Source organism: Sebastes fasciatus, chromosome 15, assembly GCF_043250625.1.
Source record: "Sebastes fasciatus isolate fSebFas1 chromosome 15, fSebFas1.pri, whole genome shotgun sequence".
Taxonomy (NCBI): Eukaryota; Metazoa; Chordata; class Actinopteri; order Perciformes; family Sebastidae; genus Sebastes; species Sebastes fasciatus.
Genome location: NC_133809.1, coordinates 25456850 through 25470725, shown reverse-complemented (window position 1 = coordinate 25470725; position 13876 = coordinate 25456850). Strand labels below are relative to the sequence as shown.

Below are 13876 nucleotides of genomic sequence, written 5' to 3'. Positions count from 1 at the left end.
AAAGTTCACTCGGTGGAGTGCAGATCTCTGGCCAGGTGTGTCTGCAACGGCCACTGCTGTAATGTTTGATTGGATGCATACAAACCACAATTGTCTCCCCCCCGTCTAGACCTCAAGGTGTATCAGACGCGTTTTTCACTCGCACGTAGATACGCTCTCATTTTAATCTATGCAGCTGTCTGCACCGGTGTTGTGTTGAATACTGTTTCCCCGTCGACATGTTTCCCGCTAGCAAAGCCTGAACCTACCCTGATCCCTAACCCTAACCACAGAGGAGAGGGGGCGCTATCATTTTAACAGGAGGGAGGCACTATTCGAGTAATGAAAACAAAGTTATTAATATCATATAAGAAGGATGTTAATAGAAATAAAGAACAGAATATCATTTTTGAGCATGGGTGGGATACTTTGAGTCAGGGTGGGGATTGGAGTTAAACAAAATTAATAAATAAATAATGTCGATAAAGGTCAACTAAAGGGATGTAAATATGTCCTTTTTTTGTCTGTATAATAGAATAGATAATTGTGTAAGCGGATGTGTCTAAGTGGATATGTATATGAATGCGCGTGTAGATATAGACATATGTATATACTGTATGTATACATATCAATATATGAGGTTGGTTGTATGAATATGAATATGAATATGAATATGTATGTATATGAATATGAACTTATCTCTTGACACTGCACTATTACAAAGGGTAGTACTTTTCTTTTTTTATGTTTCTTTTTTTGTTTATATATGTTGTTGCTGCTGTCTGTATATCCCTTTATAAGTATGTGAAGTATTCCTTTAACCTTAAATAAAAAAAAAATAAAAAAATAAAGAATTATATAATATTCCATTTCTGCTAATAGATCCCCCGAAATGCTACACACTTTTCCTCTATCCTTAATCTGTATATTTCCCAAAGGAAAAAACTAATAAATCATCAAGTGGTGAAAATGAAATGAAAATTAATAACCTAGTCTAATAGAAGCTTAATTATCCTTTTGGTCGGTGAAGGCATAGCTAGAGACCCTCCAAGCAGCACCATCTGTAGTTGATACTATGTCACAGAGGTTTTGAGTCAACGCTGCTGCTGTTGAACTGTATCTCAATATGATGAAAGGTGTTTTCTAACATTTTAACCACCCCCATCATGTCATTATTTGATGGCACTAGCTTGGCGCACCTTATAAGCTGGCATCTTGGTCTGGCATCTCTTTATGATTATTGTGTACAATTAAGGCTATTTGTGCTTTCAAATTGCTCTGCCTCTGCTGATGCATTTGTTGTGCACCGTGGGTTAGACCTCTGATATGATGATGATATTTTGGTGTGTTTGTGTACACCGTCATGAAGAAGAAACCATCCGCAGAAAAATACCCAGTTTGTCCTCGTTACCATCGGCCAGAAAAACACAGTTAAAGGCAAGATGGTGGTTTTGCAGAGCCTTTGCAGGATAGATATAGTGATGCACTCATGACACTTTCACGACAAATTCACAATGTGGCACTTGTCTACCACATATTGAGCAGCGGATAACGATAAAAATAAAACCTTCACAGTGTTCCCCCTTGTTTCCCTCCAGTAAGACCCTGTCGTGGCCAGTACGGCTTGTGGTAATGATGATGGCGGGAATTGGATACCCTGCGGGTAGAAACCAGAGCAGGTCACTGTACACCGTGATAAAATTCCCGAATCCACACGCCAAGTTTCCCTTTGCCTCCTCCTCCTCCTCCTTCACTTTTCCACTCCCCTGCTCCCTCTCTTCTCCTCTGCCTCTCCCTCTCCTCTGCTTTCATTCCCCTCTACTTTCCTTGATATCGGATCCAGCAGAGACACTCAGGTTACAGTTTTTACAGCTTAGCCAGCCCAGAGCTGTATACATTCCTTTCTCCACTGTTTCTTACCCCACTCTCTCTCTCTCCAGCCTCTCATATCCCCTCCATGCCCACTCCTCCTTGTCCTTGATTACTCACCGGGGCTTATTTTACCGTGGCACACATTAAGCAGCCAGATGAAGGAAAACACTGTCAGGCTGTTTGGTTTTGCAGAGTATGATCCCTCACAAGGGCACATTGTGTGTCTGTCTGTGTGTGCGTGTGTGTGTGTGTGTGTGCATGTGTGTGTGTGTGTGTGTGTGTGTGTGTGTGTTTTGGTCTGACATATTGAAGATGAGAGAGGGGAACAAACTGGGTCCTTTTGTTCTGAACACTTATAGAAGAATCTGTGACTTTTCGACAGGAAAACAGTATGTTAAACTTCACTTACTGGTTTCACTGTTCGTTATCGTGCAGCCATGGCATAGCGTTAATGAGCTGCAGCTCGTAATGCTGGGTTCAGGTTTACAGTCTGACCCTAGTTGTAATGCTCTCCTAACCAACCGGTGACCTCACATCATAATCTGATTCATCCATATTTGTTTAACATCATTCAACTCCCGTAATGTCACAATAACAATGAAGACATTGAAAGAGAGCGGCTGCAGCTATTTCCCTGCTATCTGTGGATCAGTGTTTTCCTAAATTAAATCTGGAGCTGGTGTCTGTGAATGTCTGTGTGTGCAATAGGAGATGAAATTCAAGGTTGCATAATGAGCTACAATCGAACTTGTTTAGCCTTTTGAAAGTGTTTTGACACCTTAACCACATCTGCTGCTCCGTTCAGTAGCTTCCCCGGGTATTGACGGAGATACTGGAGTCGTCATGGGAGAGTGGTGTTTTTCCCCTATACGCACCGACAACACAACAGCTGTATGTTGTACTGACTAGGGGTTGTGTATTGGCAAGATTCCGGCGATACGATACGTATCATGATGCAGGGGTTACGATTCAATATATTGTGATATATTGCGATTCTGTAAGCAAGGGGATATATTGCTATTTTTCTAATTTAATTTTAGGAAAACTGTCATCGTATAAGGAACACACCACCATATGCATAAAATCTGAGTAAATAAAGTTACTTTTTTAATACAATCAAAACAGTGGGATCTGCATTTATCACAGTCCCTAGCATCCAGCATCATAGCACTACTTTGAGAGGGCACATGATGGAGCATCTCTTTGCAAATTAAATAAAGTATTGACTGAGTTCATCTTTGCATGTAAACTACTGATTAAAAATCAATACAGGGTTTTTGAGAACCGATACACAATATTATGTCAATACACAATATTATGTTTTCACAAAACATAATATCATGATATTCGATATTTTCTATATTTTCTTACGCCCCCTAGTACTGACATATCTATAAATTCGCAAGCGACTGACATTTTTCATTTGCTCTTCGTATTCAAAACTCACAATTTGACTGATCGCCGTGCGTACAAATCAAATGACCAAATCAAGTCGTCAAATGAGATGTTTAAGTGACACATCTGCTCTGCGAAACATAGAGGTGTCAATTCACTGAACCCTGAATGATGACCCGTGTCACACACAGCATCTATCATCTTCTAAACAACAGCAAACCTGCAAATAAAACATCATCTCTGACTGGTGACTGACATCATATAATTAGATGGTCAATCTGATAAATTGTAAGAGGAGACATTTCATTTTTTTTTTACACAGTTCAAATAGATTTATGGTAATATTTTTTCTCTCTGCTGTAATGATACAAATGACCAGATAAAACCCGGACAGACAGCACTTTATTGTGCCTAAATGATGCTCATAAAGATTTCATCCCTTCTAAATGCTCCACTGAGACTTCCTCAAGTGCTCCCCTGATAAGAAATAAGGAGATTTCTCCATGGAGAGACCCAGCCTGACACCACCATCACCACCACCACCTCCACCCTGCATCCATCCCTTCTGTCACAAGGACCAGAAAAGGAGGATGGGTTATTTCTTCTCAAACTGACTGACATGACCTTTTTTTTTAATTCTATCAAGAAAAAAGATCCAGTTCAACAAGCTCTTATTCTGTCATTGAAAGAAATTCTCTAGCCCTCAGATGCATTTTTAGGTGACAAGCAAGGACAACTCTGAATGCAGCTGCAAATAAGTGGAACACTCAAGGAAAATACCTAAAATACACTGCAAAAAAAAAAAAAAGATTTTAATATTCTATATTATCATGCAATATTGTCCTCCTTATAGCTCTATGATAATCACCAACATCTATAGATTGTCATCATTTTTTTTCCTGTTTTACAGTACAGTAGCGGTGACACATGAACGCAGCTAGTATTTTTGGGGATAGGTCTAAATACAAAAAAAGGCTTATTTATTCCAGGGTTGTTTCAGGACTCGCTCAAAGCCATGCTACCCCTTCGCATCTCCTCTAAAAAAAATCATCATTTACCACAATTATCCCCCAATGTGATCCCCTCCACCCAGAACACACAGCAGAGCACCGAGTGCATATGCGTCTCCAGCCAAATGTGTATACAAACAATGAAGAGATGGAGACAAAGCGGACACACACACACACACACACACACACACACACACACACAGCCTGCCTCTCTCTCTCTCTCACACACACACACGCACATGCAAATGTCAGGAACACTTTCTCTCTCCACAATGAACCCGCACAGCTCAGGGCTCAAATATCAAATCGAGCAATAAAGAGAAGAAAAAAATAAATACAAACAACGTGTGGGTGAATATTTTGGATAGATATCCTTGCAGGCCGAGCACATCAGGAGGAGAGACAATGTGCTCTCTCTTGTCGAGTGCGTAAAGCTCACACACATCTGGACCACACGCCTCTGGGCAGCTGGGCATAAACACAAACACACACACTCACACAAGAGAGAGGCAATACGCAAAAAGCATCAGCATTGATTTAGACTAATTATGCACACTGGCTGCCTCTCCGTTAGAGAACCAGTATTAATAGTAATAGTATATAGAGGCACACTGTTGACGCCTTCACTGACGCACTGGATTTTCCAATTACTCTGGGCAAAAAGCAAGGCAGGGCAACACCAGAAGAAAAAAAGGCGAGAATTATGACATGTATTCCTCACTGGGTCCAAACTTACTACACTATAGCAGTGAATGGGTGCCGCATCCATTGTGCAAAGGCGGTCCACACTGTGAGGGTGCTGCTCTGGATGGCACAATCATGTGCATATGACAATAGAACTTGGGTAAAAAAAAAAAAAAGGAAATGCAAAATCAAAGTTTGCCTATCATGCAGCCCATTGCACTTAAGTGTGTCGTCTATTTTGCTTCTCTACAGACATGCATGCACCCTCACAACCACTTCCACGCGTAATCACATGCAAACCAGGCGCACACACACACAACCCCCTTTCTTTTATTATTATTATTATTATTACCTTCATCTCTTCATTTATTTCCCTTTTCACCGGGTGAGCTGGTTTTCGGCTTCTTTTATTTTCCGGAGGTCTGCCCTCTTTTTCCATCTCTGCCATGTTTCCTCTGAGATACTTCTGTCAATATTTGCGGTGAGGAGGGGTGAGAGAGAGAGAGAGAGAGAGAGGAGAGGAGAGAAAGAGAGAGAGAGGTTTACAGTCGCCAGACGGTAAGACGGGTCTTCTTGCAGCTTTTCTCCGGCGGCCCGTGTGACGCTGCTTGTGATGCCGCCGAGGGCTCTCTGCGCCCGGCTAAGTCAGCCATCTTTCTGCCCGGTTATCCTCCTCTCCACGGTCCGTGCGCCCAGTGGTGAGCCGCCTCTGCGAGTCAAAGGAGAGGTTGAGTGAGGGGAGAAAAAACCGAGACAGGGGGAGGGGCGTGAGCTGAAACATTATATATATATATATATATATATATGTGACGCGTTGGTGATCAGAGGTAGGCTATTTCTTCCCGTGGAGTGCAATCAGAGCAGTCACATCCACTTAACGCTGCTCCACTCCACTTCATGGTGACACAGTCTGCCAGCAGCAGCAAACAGGTGCCCACACACACACACTAGTCAGAGCCAGTCCCACATTGTTCTTCAGGGGGAGTCTCTCTTGGTGCTGTCATCATGGTCTTTCTATCAGTTGAAGACTTCACTGCTTCAGGTGTCATTTAAAGGGACCATTTGTAACTTTCAGAATTGCTTGTTGACAGTGACACCTGTGGCCGTTAAGTCAACGAAAGTCAGCGTCGGGCTCGCGCTAAAACCACAGTATCACTCTATATTTCACCTGCTTGGCAGTAATGTTATAGCTGATCAGACGGAGGTCTCTCCATGAATCACTGCTGATTCTAGTATTGGCTTTTCCTGCTTCAGCCCCTTCGGCTGAAGCAGGAAAAGCGGGTCGGTGCCGGGGCTGAAGCAGGAAGAGAAATGTTATTGTTTCCGACCGTGGCCGGAGGGAGACACCGGCACCCGGTCGGAGACGATAACGTTTCTCGCTGCGGAGCCCTGTCACTTCACAAGACACGGGAAACCTCTGTTGGTCTGGAGGAGCTGCAGCATTTATTTCTGCACAAACGATATTCTCAGAGCTAAACTAACTCTTCTGCAGTGTGGATCGTGCACGCGAGCGCGCATATGCGAGCGATATGCGAGCGTGCAAATGCGAGCGCGCATGGGATCCCGACCCGGTAGATTTATACGTGTAAAAAGTTACAAACAGTCCCTTTAACACCACAAACTCAAGTCAAGAGTTCTGCTCTCATTAAGAGCAACTGTGCAGGTGGAGTGGGTATGGAGTGTTATGCTCTTAGACACATCAGTATAGGTCAGTGTTGGATGTTGCAGGGATTTAAACGAGAAAAATTATAGTGGAATGTTCAGGAGCATCTGGAGCAGGTGCATGCATGATGTTGGCAGCTGAGAAAAAGGAAATTGTGTACATGCAATCAGAATAGGAGTGCAGCCTAAAACAGATCCGTCATCATAGTGAGAGCGAAGGTTCAACGCTCGAGGCCAAAGGAAACTTTTTACATCTGTCGATTTTGTAATGTCTGAACTATCATGCTTACTCTTCTCATACCGGCTGTGCTGCAGCTCCTCTTTTCACCGTATGTCTGAAACACTCTGTTTGATCTCCTGCCTCCTTCATCCCTCCCAAAAAGCTCAGTCTGCTCTGATTGGTCAGCTGGCCCTCTGTTGTGATTGGTCAACCGAACCAAACTCTTCGGACTCCACTCCAGCTCCGCTCTACGTGTCCACAGCAGACTTTTTTTATCATAAGGTCGCTTCCCAGCATTGGCCGCTTGATGGGCTGCCCAGCTTTCAAACCAGAACCAACATTATATTATGAGAATATTTCACCGAAATGTGTTTCTGAAAACATTTGAGGAATAAGCCTTGCAGTTGCTGAATCTGTCTTTATTTTGGATTGACAACAGTTAGTCTAAATGTTTCCAGAGGTGGCGAGTTGCGCCGGACGCCCCTGATTTGCATAAAGTAGCTTAGATCTCAACTTTATGCAAATGAGGAGCAGGCGATGTGACGGTCCGTCTCTCAAATCGCGCGGCCACGCTACCAGAATGCATTCCACGGCTGCATACATAGACAATGAATGGGAAGCGTGGAAAGGACAGAGGCTGTGGACATGTACCATAACTTGCTTTGTTTGAGGGCGTGCCAAACCAGCTGCTTGGCAGGCATTATGCAAATGTGCTACTTGGTGACATCACCACCTTACGCAACATATCCTCATACAAGGCAATTTCCGCTCTAGTCTTTTCAAAATAAACTTCTGTAGGTTTAGGCACCAAAACTACTCGGTTAGGTTCAAGAAAAGATTGTCCGTAAGTGACATAACTTAAGTCAAGGCATATTGAAAGAGGCCGGGACACGGTCTTGAGCTATTGGGTATGACGCATGCACAGTGTAACTGGAGCCGCAGTTGTGCGTTGCTATTCAATTCAACTCAATTTTGGCGAGTGCATACCAGGTTTTACTGCGCATGTATTGAACCCCAATGATAAGACGCAATGATGACGTGTGACATCTCTTTTCATCCTACTTGACTTAAGTACAGAAGTTACGTGACTTGACTTCTGGTTTCACACGGGACGCGAAAGTCCAGTATTTTCTGACCCACCTATCCACCCTGACCTCTTCCCTATGTCGCGTTTCTCGCTCTTTATACTTTCCTAGTTCATAATTACGTGGATTGCATACAAATTGATTTTGTGGGATATCTACAAATTACAATGCATTAATTATCGTATGTATAGCTATGAACGGTGTATGAGAACAGCCTGCGTTACGGAAGAAAAGGCAAGACTTGAAACAAGGCATTTTCAGGCAGTTCAGGAGCAGTGTTTCTATGGGAGAGAGTAACTCCCTTTGGTCTGGACTTTGGGCTTTGTAACTTTGCAGACCTTTTACATACACAAAAAAAAACGTCATCACACTAAAGGAAATGGAAAAAGCACAAACTCATAATAGGTCCTCTTTAAAATAAAGTTTCCATTTTGGACTTCAGAGTGTTGCCTCTCCGTCAGGTTGTTCCCTCAGGTAACAACGTGCATGGCGCAACTAAGCCTACAGGTGTGTCAGTTTTCATTTTGGTACCGTGCTTGCATATGCTTTCAATATTTGTCCTAATCAGACAGGTTTGCAGGAATCCCATAGCTCAGTTATCGTTCTTGTAAGAGATCAAGAAAGATTGAGGACAAAGAGGCAATAGGCCAGATTCAAACCCAAGACATCACAGCCTTGAAGCAGTTTTGTTATTTGTTACTTTCAACACGTTCCCAAATAACTGGGAGCTCCAGAAGAAAAAAAAATATTTTATCAGTTTTTAAAGCACTGCATGGACTGACACCAACTGCTCATCTCCCATTCCACCTCCCGATCCCACAGATCTGTTAACCAATCACTGCTCTCCACTCCACGCGCCCAGTTAAAAGCATTTTCATTTGTTGGCACTCTTTTTTTTTTTTGTGCGTTTGTGCAAAACTGTTATGATTTCATCACAATGCTTTTATTCATTTACCTATATTCTCTCTTATTTATGTCTATGTTTTTATTCAGTCATTCCTGTGTTTTTTATTTCATTTCTTTGCATTTTGGAAAATTTTGGTCAACATTTGTTTTGTTTTTTAAAAAAAATGTGCTCTATAAATAAACGTGATTTGACTTTCAGTCTAAGGTTAATGGACAAAAATTGTAGTTGCACCATAACAGTCGGTCCTTTTTCCAACATTTATTCCAATAAATAATGCAGGTAATTTAGATACATACAGTACATAGGGTGCTTTTCATTATGCTAAACAGTCTCCTCGATTCCTTTCCTCGATTCCTTCCTTTGAGGAGTCAAGGCAACAGGCATTAAACAAAATGAGACATTAAATGTGACGTCAGGCACAACTGCAACAGCTGTCCATTGTTTTGTTATACCGCTGTATTTTATGATCTCTGTCAGATGAGTGTTCATGACAACTAATATATTTACTTTTCATTCAATTCACAACGTGGCACAATAACGAACAAATGTTTTACAGCCTTTATATAGCTTATTGTGTGACGCACTACAAATGTTTGTATGAAAAGTACTATAGGCCTACTGTACAAATAAAGAGTGATATATATTAGACACACACAAACACACTCCTGTCTACCAATATGACAACACGAAATACAGCAAATTAGTGCTAAATGCAGGAGATTTGAGATGATATGAGATTATTCCAGCTGTGTGTCACGCCTCTTTTATACGTAAACGGTGCCAAAAAGAATTCCGCAAAGGATACACTGGTGTTTCCTCGCACTCAGCTCCTCCAGAAGTCTCCTCTCTCCTCGCTTCTCATTTCCTCATCTCTTCAAGGTGCATTTAAGGGATTGGAAGATCCTTCATGATGGCAGAGGTGCGCGATTTCCAGGTCATGGGAGGAGAGAGGATGCCAGGAAGCATAAATTAGTGTAATGAAAGGCACCCATAGTCTTTATTGTCCCAGGGGGAAATTTGTTTCCACAACCTGCACACGTGTCATATGGAAAACATACAGATGCATGCTGCAGACCTTTTTTCACAGCAGACACTTCAGAAAAGCACTGGTGTAACTGATAACATTAAAAATGACTGCATTCCATTTAGTTGAGCTGGTTTTCACGACATACTGGGACACTTAAAGCAGCAGCGGGTAGAATTGGAGCAATTATGATTTAAAAAAGTTATTTTTATAAAACGGTCACTACATCCTGTAGTACATGAAATAGGTAATCTGAAAAAAATGTCAATCACTCGCACACTCCGATCAAACGGTCAAACTAGGCAGCGCCAATAGGAACGCTATCTCTCTGTGAAATGAACTGTGATTGGCCAAAGTCTCCCGTCACGGGCTAGATAGTTTAAAGCCTAAAAACAGAGCCATGAGGAGGTGCAGAAGTCTCTCAGAATACTTGAATTACAATATGCTGAAAGGTTATTAGGGATTTTTTGCCCAATAATGCCAAACATATTCTGCCTACTGCAGGTTTAATAGAACTGATTGATGTATGTATCATCATTGTAACTCATTAACAAAATTTGTTTTACCTGTGCTTTTCCTGTTGAGAAGTCACAATGTCACACATGCACATATACATATGTCCACATGTAATTCCATACACATGCACATGTACACATGTACAGCTGTTTTATTCTGCTTACAGATCTCATTAATAATGTTGAAATGACATGTTTTGACAATGTTGTGACAGTTTCACAGCATGATGTTTTACAGTGGGTTTCCTCAGCTAGGGGCCACTCTCTTAATGCAAAATAGGGTCATTACTGGCATTTGGAACAGATACCGATCCCTAAATTATGTTTTTTCTTTGAGCATGAACATACCTGTTTCATCTGTGTGCTGTGTCCTCCGACTTTAGCTGGAATTACAATGAGCTGGCAGGTGGAAAGCCACTCAGAGTGCCGGCCGGGGGGATGCTGCTCATGGCATTGTGACACCCATTTGAGCCGGAAAATCAGCGGAAACAGGAGCTGTGAACCGTGATGCAGGGTCAGGGTGAGACGACTTGTGTGTTACGGTGCTGCTCTTGCCATGGCTTGCAAACCAGCAGCTCACCTGCATCACAAGATTCCTTTTTTATCCTGTTCCTCCAGCTAAACAGCAGTTTGGCTTTGCGTAATAATGCTTCTGATGATACACTGTGCACTAATGCAGGTGGAGGTTTGTGAATAAGAATATGTGAAGAAAATCACTTTATTTAAATGTGTTGATTGGAATTGCAACAAAGCGTGTGTGGATTTTGTGCATTTTTTTTTGCTAAATATTGTTGCAACATATATTTATTTCTAAAAACACAAAAAGTGGCTTTAGTTTTTTCCCCAGTTCCGACTTTATAATGCTGAGAACGGATGGCTCAATAACAAGTTGAAATACAGTTTTTCTGTAGCATATACAGTAATACATGAATATCTGTATGTGTGTTTGTTTTCTAAGTCTATTCAGCAAAGAAGACTGCAGCATGTTATGTAAGTTGTCCTTGACAGATGGAGTAGGATTCAATGAAAGCATTGTTAAACCTAACGCTGCCGGGGCATTTCCCTATCATACTGCCGAACTGTCATATTGTCACAAGGGTTGTATTACATGAACAGAAACATTAGGGGGCTTTCACAATTTCAACACATTGGTTTAAATGGATAGTTTTTTTGACCTCAGCATTGGAGTTACAAGAAGTCCAAATTTGTGGTTTGTTATATGACGTTGGACGTACTATAAACACATGACGAGATATGACAGAACTAAGACAGATTTTATCCAAAAGTGTTTCCATATTGGTGTAAAGTCTCAGTAAGCACGTACTTGGTTTGCAGTAATCTGATTTAATATGAAACATGCACACAAAATGTTACTGATGGTTCACTGTCGATTAAATGAAGCACAAACAGAGTCATAGAGAGAAAAATATACTGTATATAGCGAGGCCACGTTTTACTAATTTGTGCGCACGAGATATAATTCGTTACCTTCATTTAATTAAGTCGTTCCCACTTTTTGATTAATTCGTGGGCAAAAATTAAATAATTTAATAATTCTGGCAGTGCACAAGGCCCTTGTCCTTGGTTGTAGAAAGCTATGGATAGACTCTTTAATTAAGCTTTACTTTAGCTCGGGGATTAGTTATCAAGACATGTTGACAACTTGCTTTGCAAGGGATTATTGTTAGTAAACGGGGATATTGAGAGTTTGTGAATTATATCGTCTGCAATATGCTGACTTTGAGGATGCTGTCGACTTTATAGTTGGCAAATTGGAAGGCCCTGGAAAACGTCATGGTTACCCGTGGATGTATGTTCTTGAAGCAGGTACACTGCACTTCATACTTCGGGGAGAAAGGCTGGCTCCCTATAGCCTCCACTTATCTGGCCACGAAATACATCTAGCAGTCATGAATTACTAAATCGTGGCCTCAATTTATTTTTATTTATTCTCTCTCTGGCCACTCCCAGGCTCCATACAGAACAAAACATTAATGTTACATTAAGGGGTCTCTCCTACAATAAGTAATTTTCTCTAATGATCAAACAGTACTTATGCATCAAATCACTTATCGGTGCTGTCCTCAGTCAGCAACTTTGCAAATGTAAAAATAATAACAGCAAATGGAAAACAGATGGGCCATCAGATTACATAACATAGGTGCTGTGTAAGACCACTGGTAGACCTATGGGAATTTAGAGTAATATATTATGTATATATTACTGATAATAATATAATCATATTTTTTTTATCACTTCTTCATGTATTAAGTATACTAACAATTACAAGTAATAATCTTTATGCCAGACCCAAAATATGATCAGTTTATTGGCTTGTAGTACTTTGTTTTGCTTTTAAAGCAAAGCAACCTAAATATGGCCTTTAGGCATTATTTTGACGGTCACACAGAATAGTGATTTATTTTTTTAATGAAGACATTTCATGGTTTTAAACAGATTCAAACATAAAACGAAACACTTGTTTACTGGATTATACTGGGTAATTTACCAATAAAACATAGACAATATTTCAAATATGTTCATAATATCCATCTAACTGAGGTTGAGGGAGCTGTACAGGTGGGCCTACCTGGTAGTGGACTGGCCCCGGTGGTTGGCACCTGTTTGTTTTTGGTGAGTGAATGTTTTTACATCTTCACAACCGTAGAGACTTAAAGGTCCCATATCGTGCTCATTTTCAGGTTCATACTTGTATTTTGTGTTTCTACTAGAACATGTTTACATGCTGTAATGTTCAAAAAAACATTTATTTTCCTCATACTGTCGGCCTGAATATGCCTGTAGTCACCCTCTGTCTTAAACGCTCCGTTTTAGCGCATTTCGACAGAATTGCGGTGAAATTGCAACAGAATTGCGTTGCTAGGCAACAGCTTGGGTCCCTGAGTACTTCCTGTCAGCTGATGACATTCACATACACTGCAACCAGGAATAAACTAGGACACATTTAGAATGTTTACGTTTAAAACTGTGTAAAGGGTCTAAATATTGTATATTCGTGACATCACAAATGGACATAAATCCTGACAGCTTTTTTCAAATGCAGAGTTTCTGAATACGGGCTGTGTGTATTTCCCTCTGGATTGAGTGTTTCGATACTTTCACAGTATTTATAAAGGACTTAAGCCTGCTTTATAATAAAAAAACATGAAAATCTCACTTTTTTATAATATGGGACCTTTAATAATAATCGACTTGCTTTGCATTTCAACATTCACATTCATTCCCAGTGGTGGACAGGTGTAAACTAACTGTTAAAGTTTATATTTAACCAAGATAAAGTGAGCGTCTGTAAATCTTATACATGCCGAATAAAGCAGTGGAAACAAAGGAATATATAAATATGTTCATGTTATGTTATATCTGAGTGGAACTTTGACAAAAAACAAAACAAAGTTAAAAGTGTCTCATTTTCTAACGGAGTTCAGCCGGAAGTTCTCTCCATAGAACGGTGCGTGTCGGAATTTGGCTACATACGTCATTACGTTTTGACGGTGACGTAACG

The 13876-nt window shown here is 41.0% G+C and overlaps 1 protein-coding gene across 4 annotated transcripts in view; it reads right to left on the bottom strand.

The window, feature by feature from the left end:
* sobpa (sine oculis binding protein homolog (Drosophila) a) overlaps positions 1 to 5701 on the bottom strand; it is a 55982-nt gene extending 50281 nt beyond the window's left edge. For 2 of the 4 annotated variants that reach the window (XM_074660658.1, XM_074660659.1), the window contains exon 1: positions 5293 to 5701. In XM_074660658.1, the coding sequence (XP_074516759.1) occupies positions 5293 to 5388 (96 nt within the window). In that variant the 5' untranslated portion in view covers positions 5389 to 5701. The remainder of the gene's footprint in view (positions 1 to 5292) is intronic. The other 2 variants (XM_074660654.1, XM_074660657.1) reach the window with 1 other exon arrangement.
* Positions 5702 to 13876: the final 8175 nt, after the last annotated feature.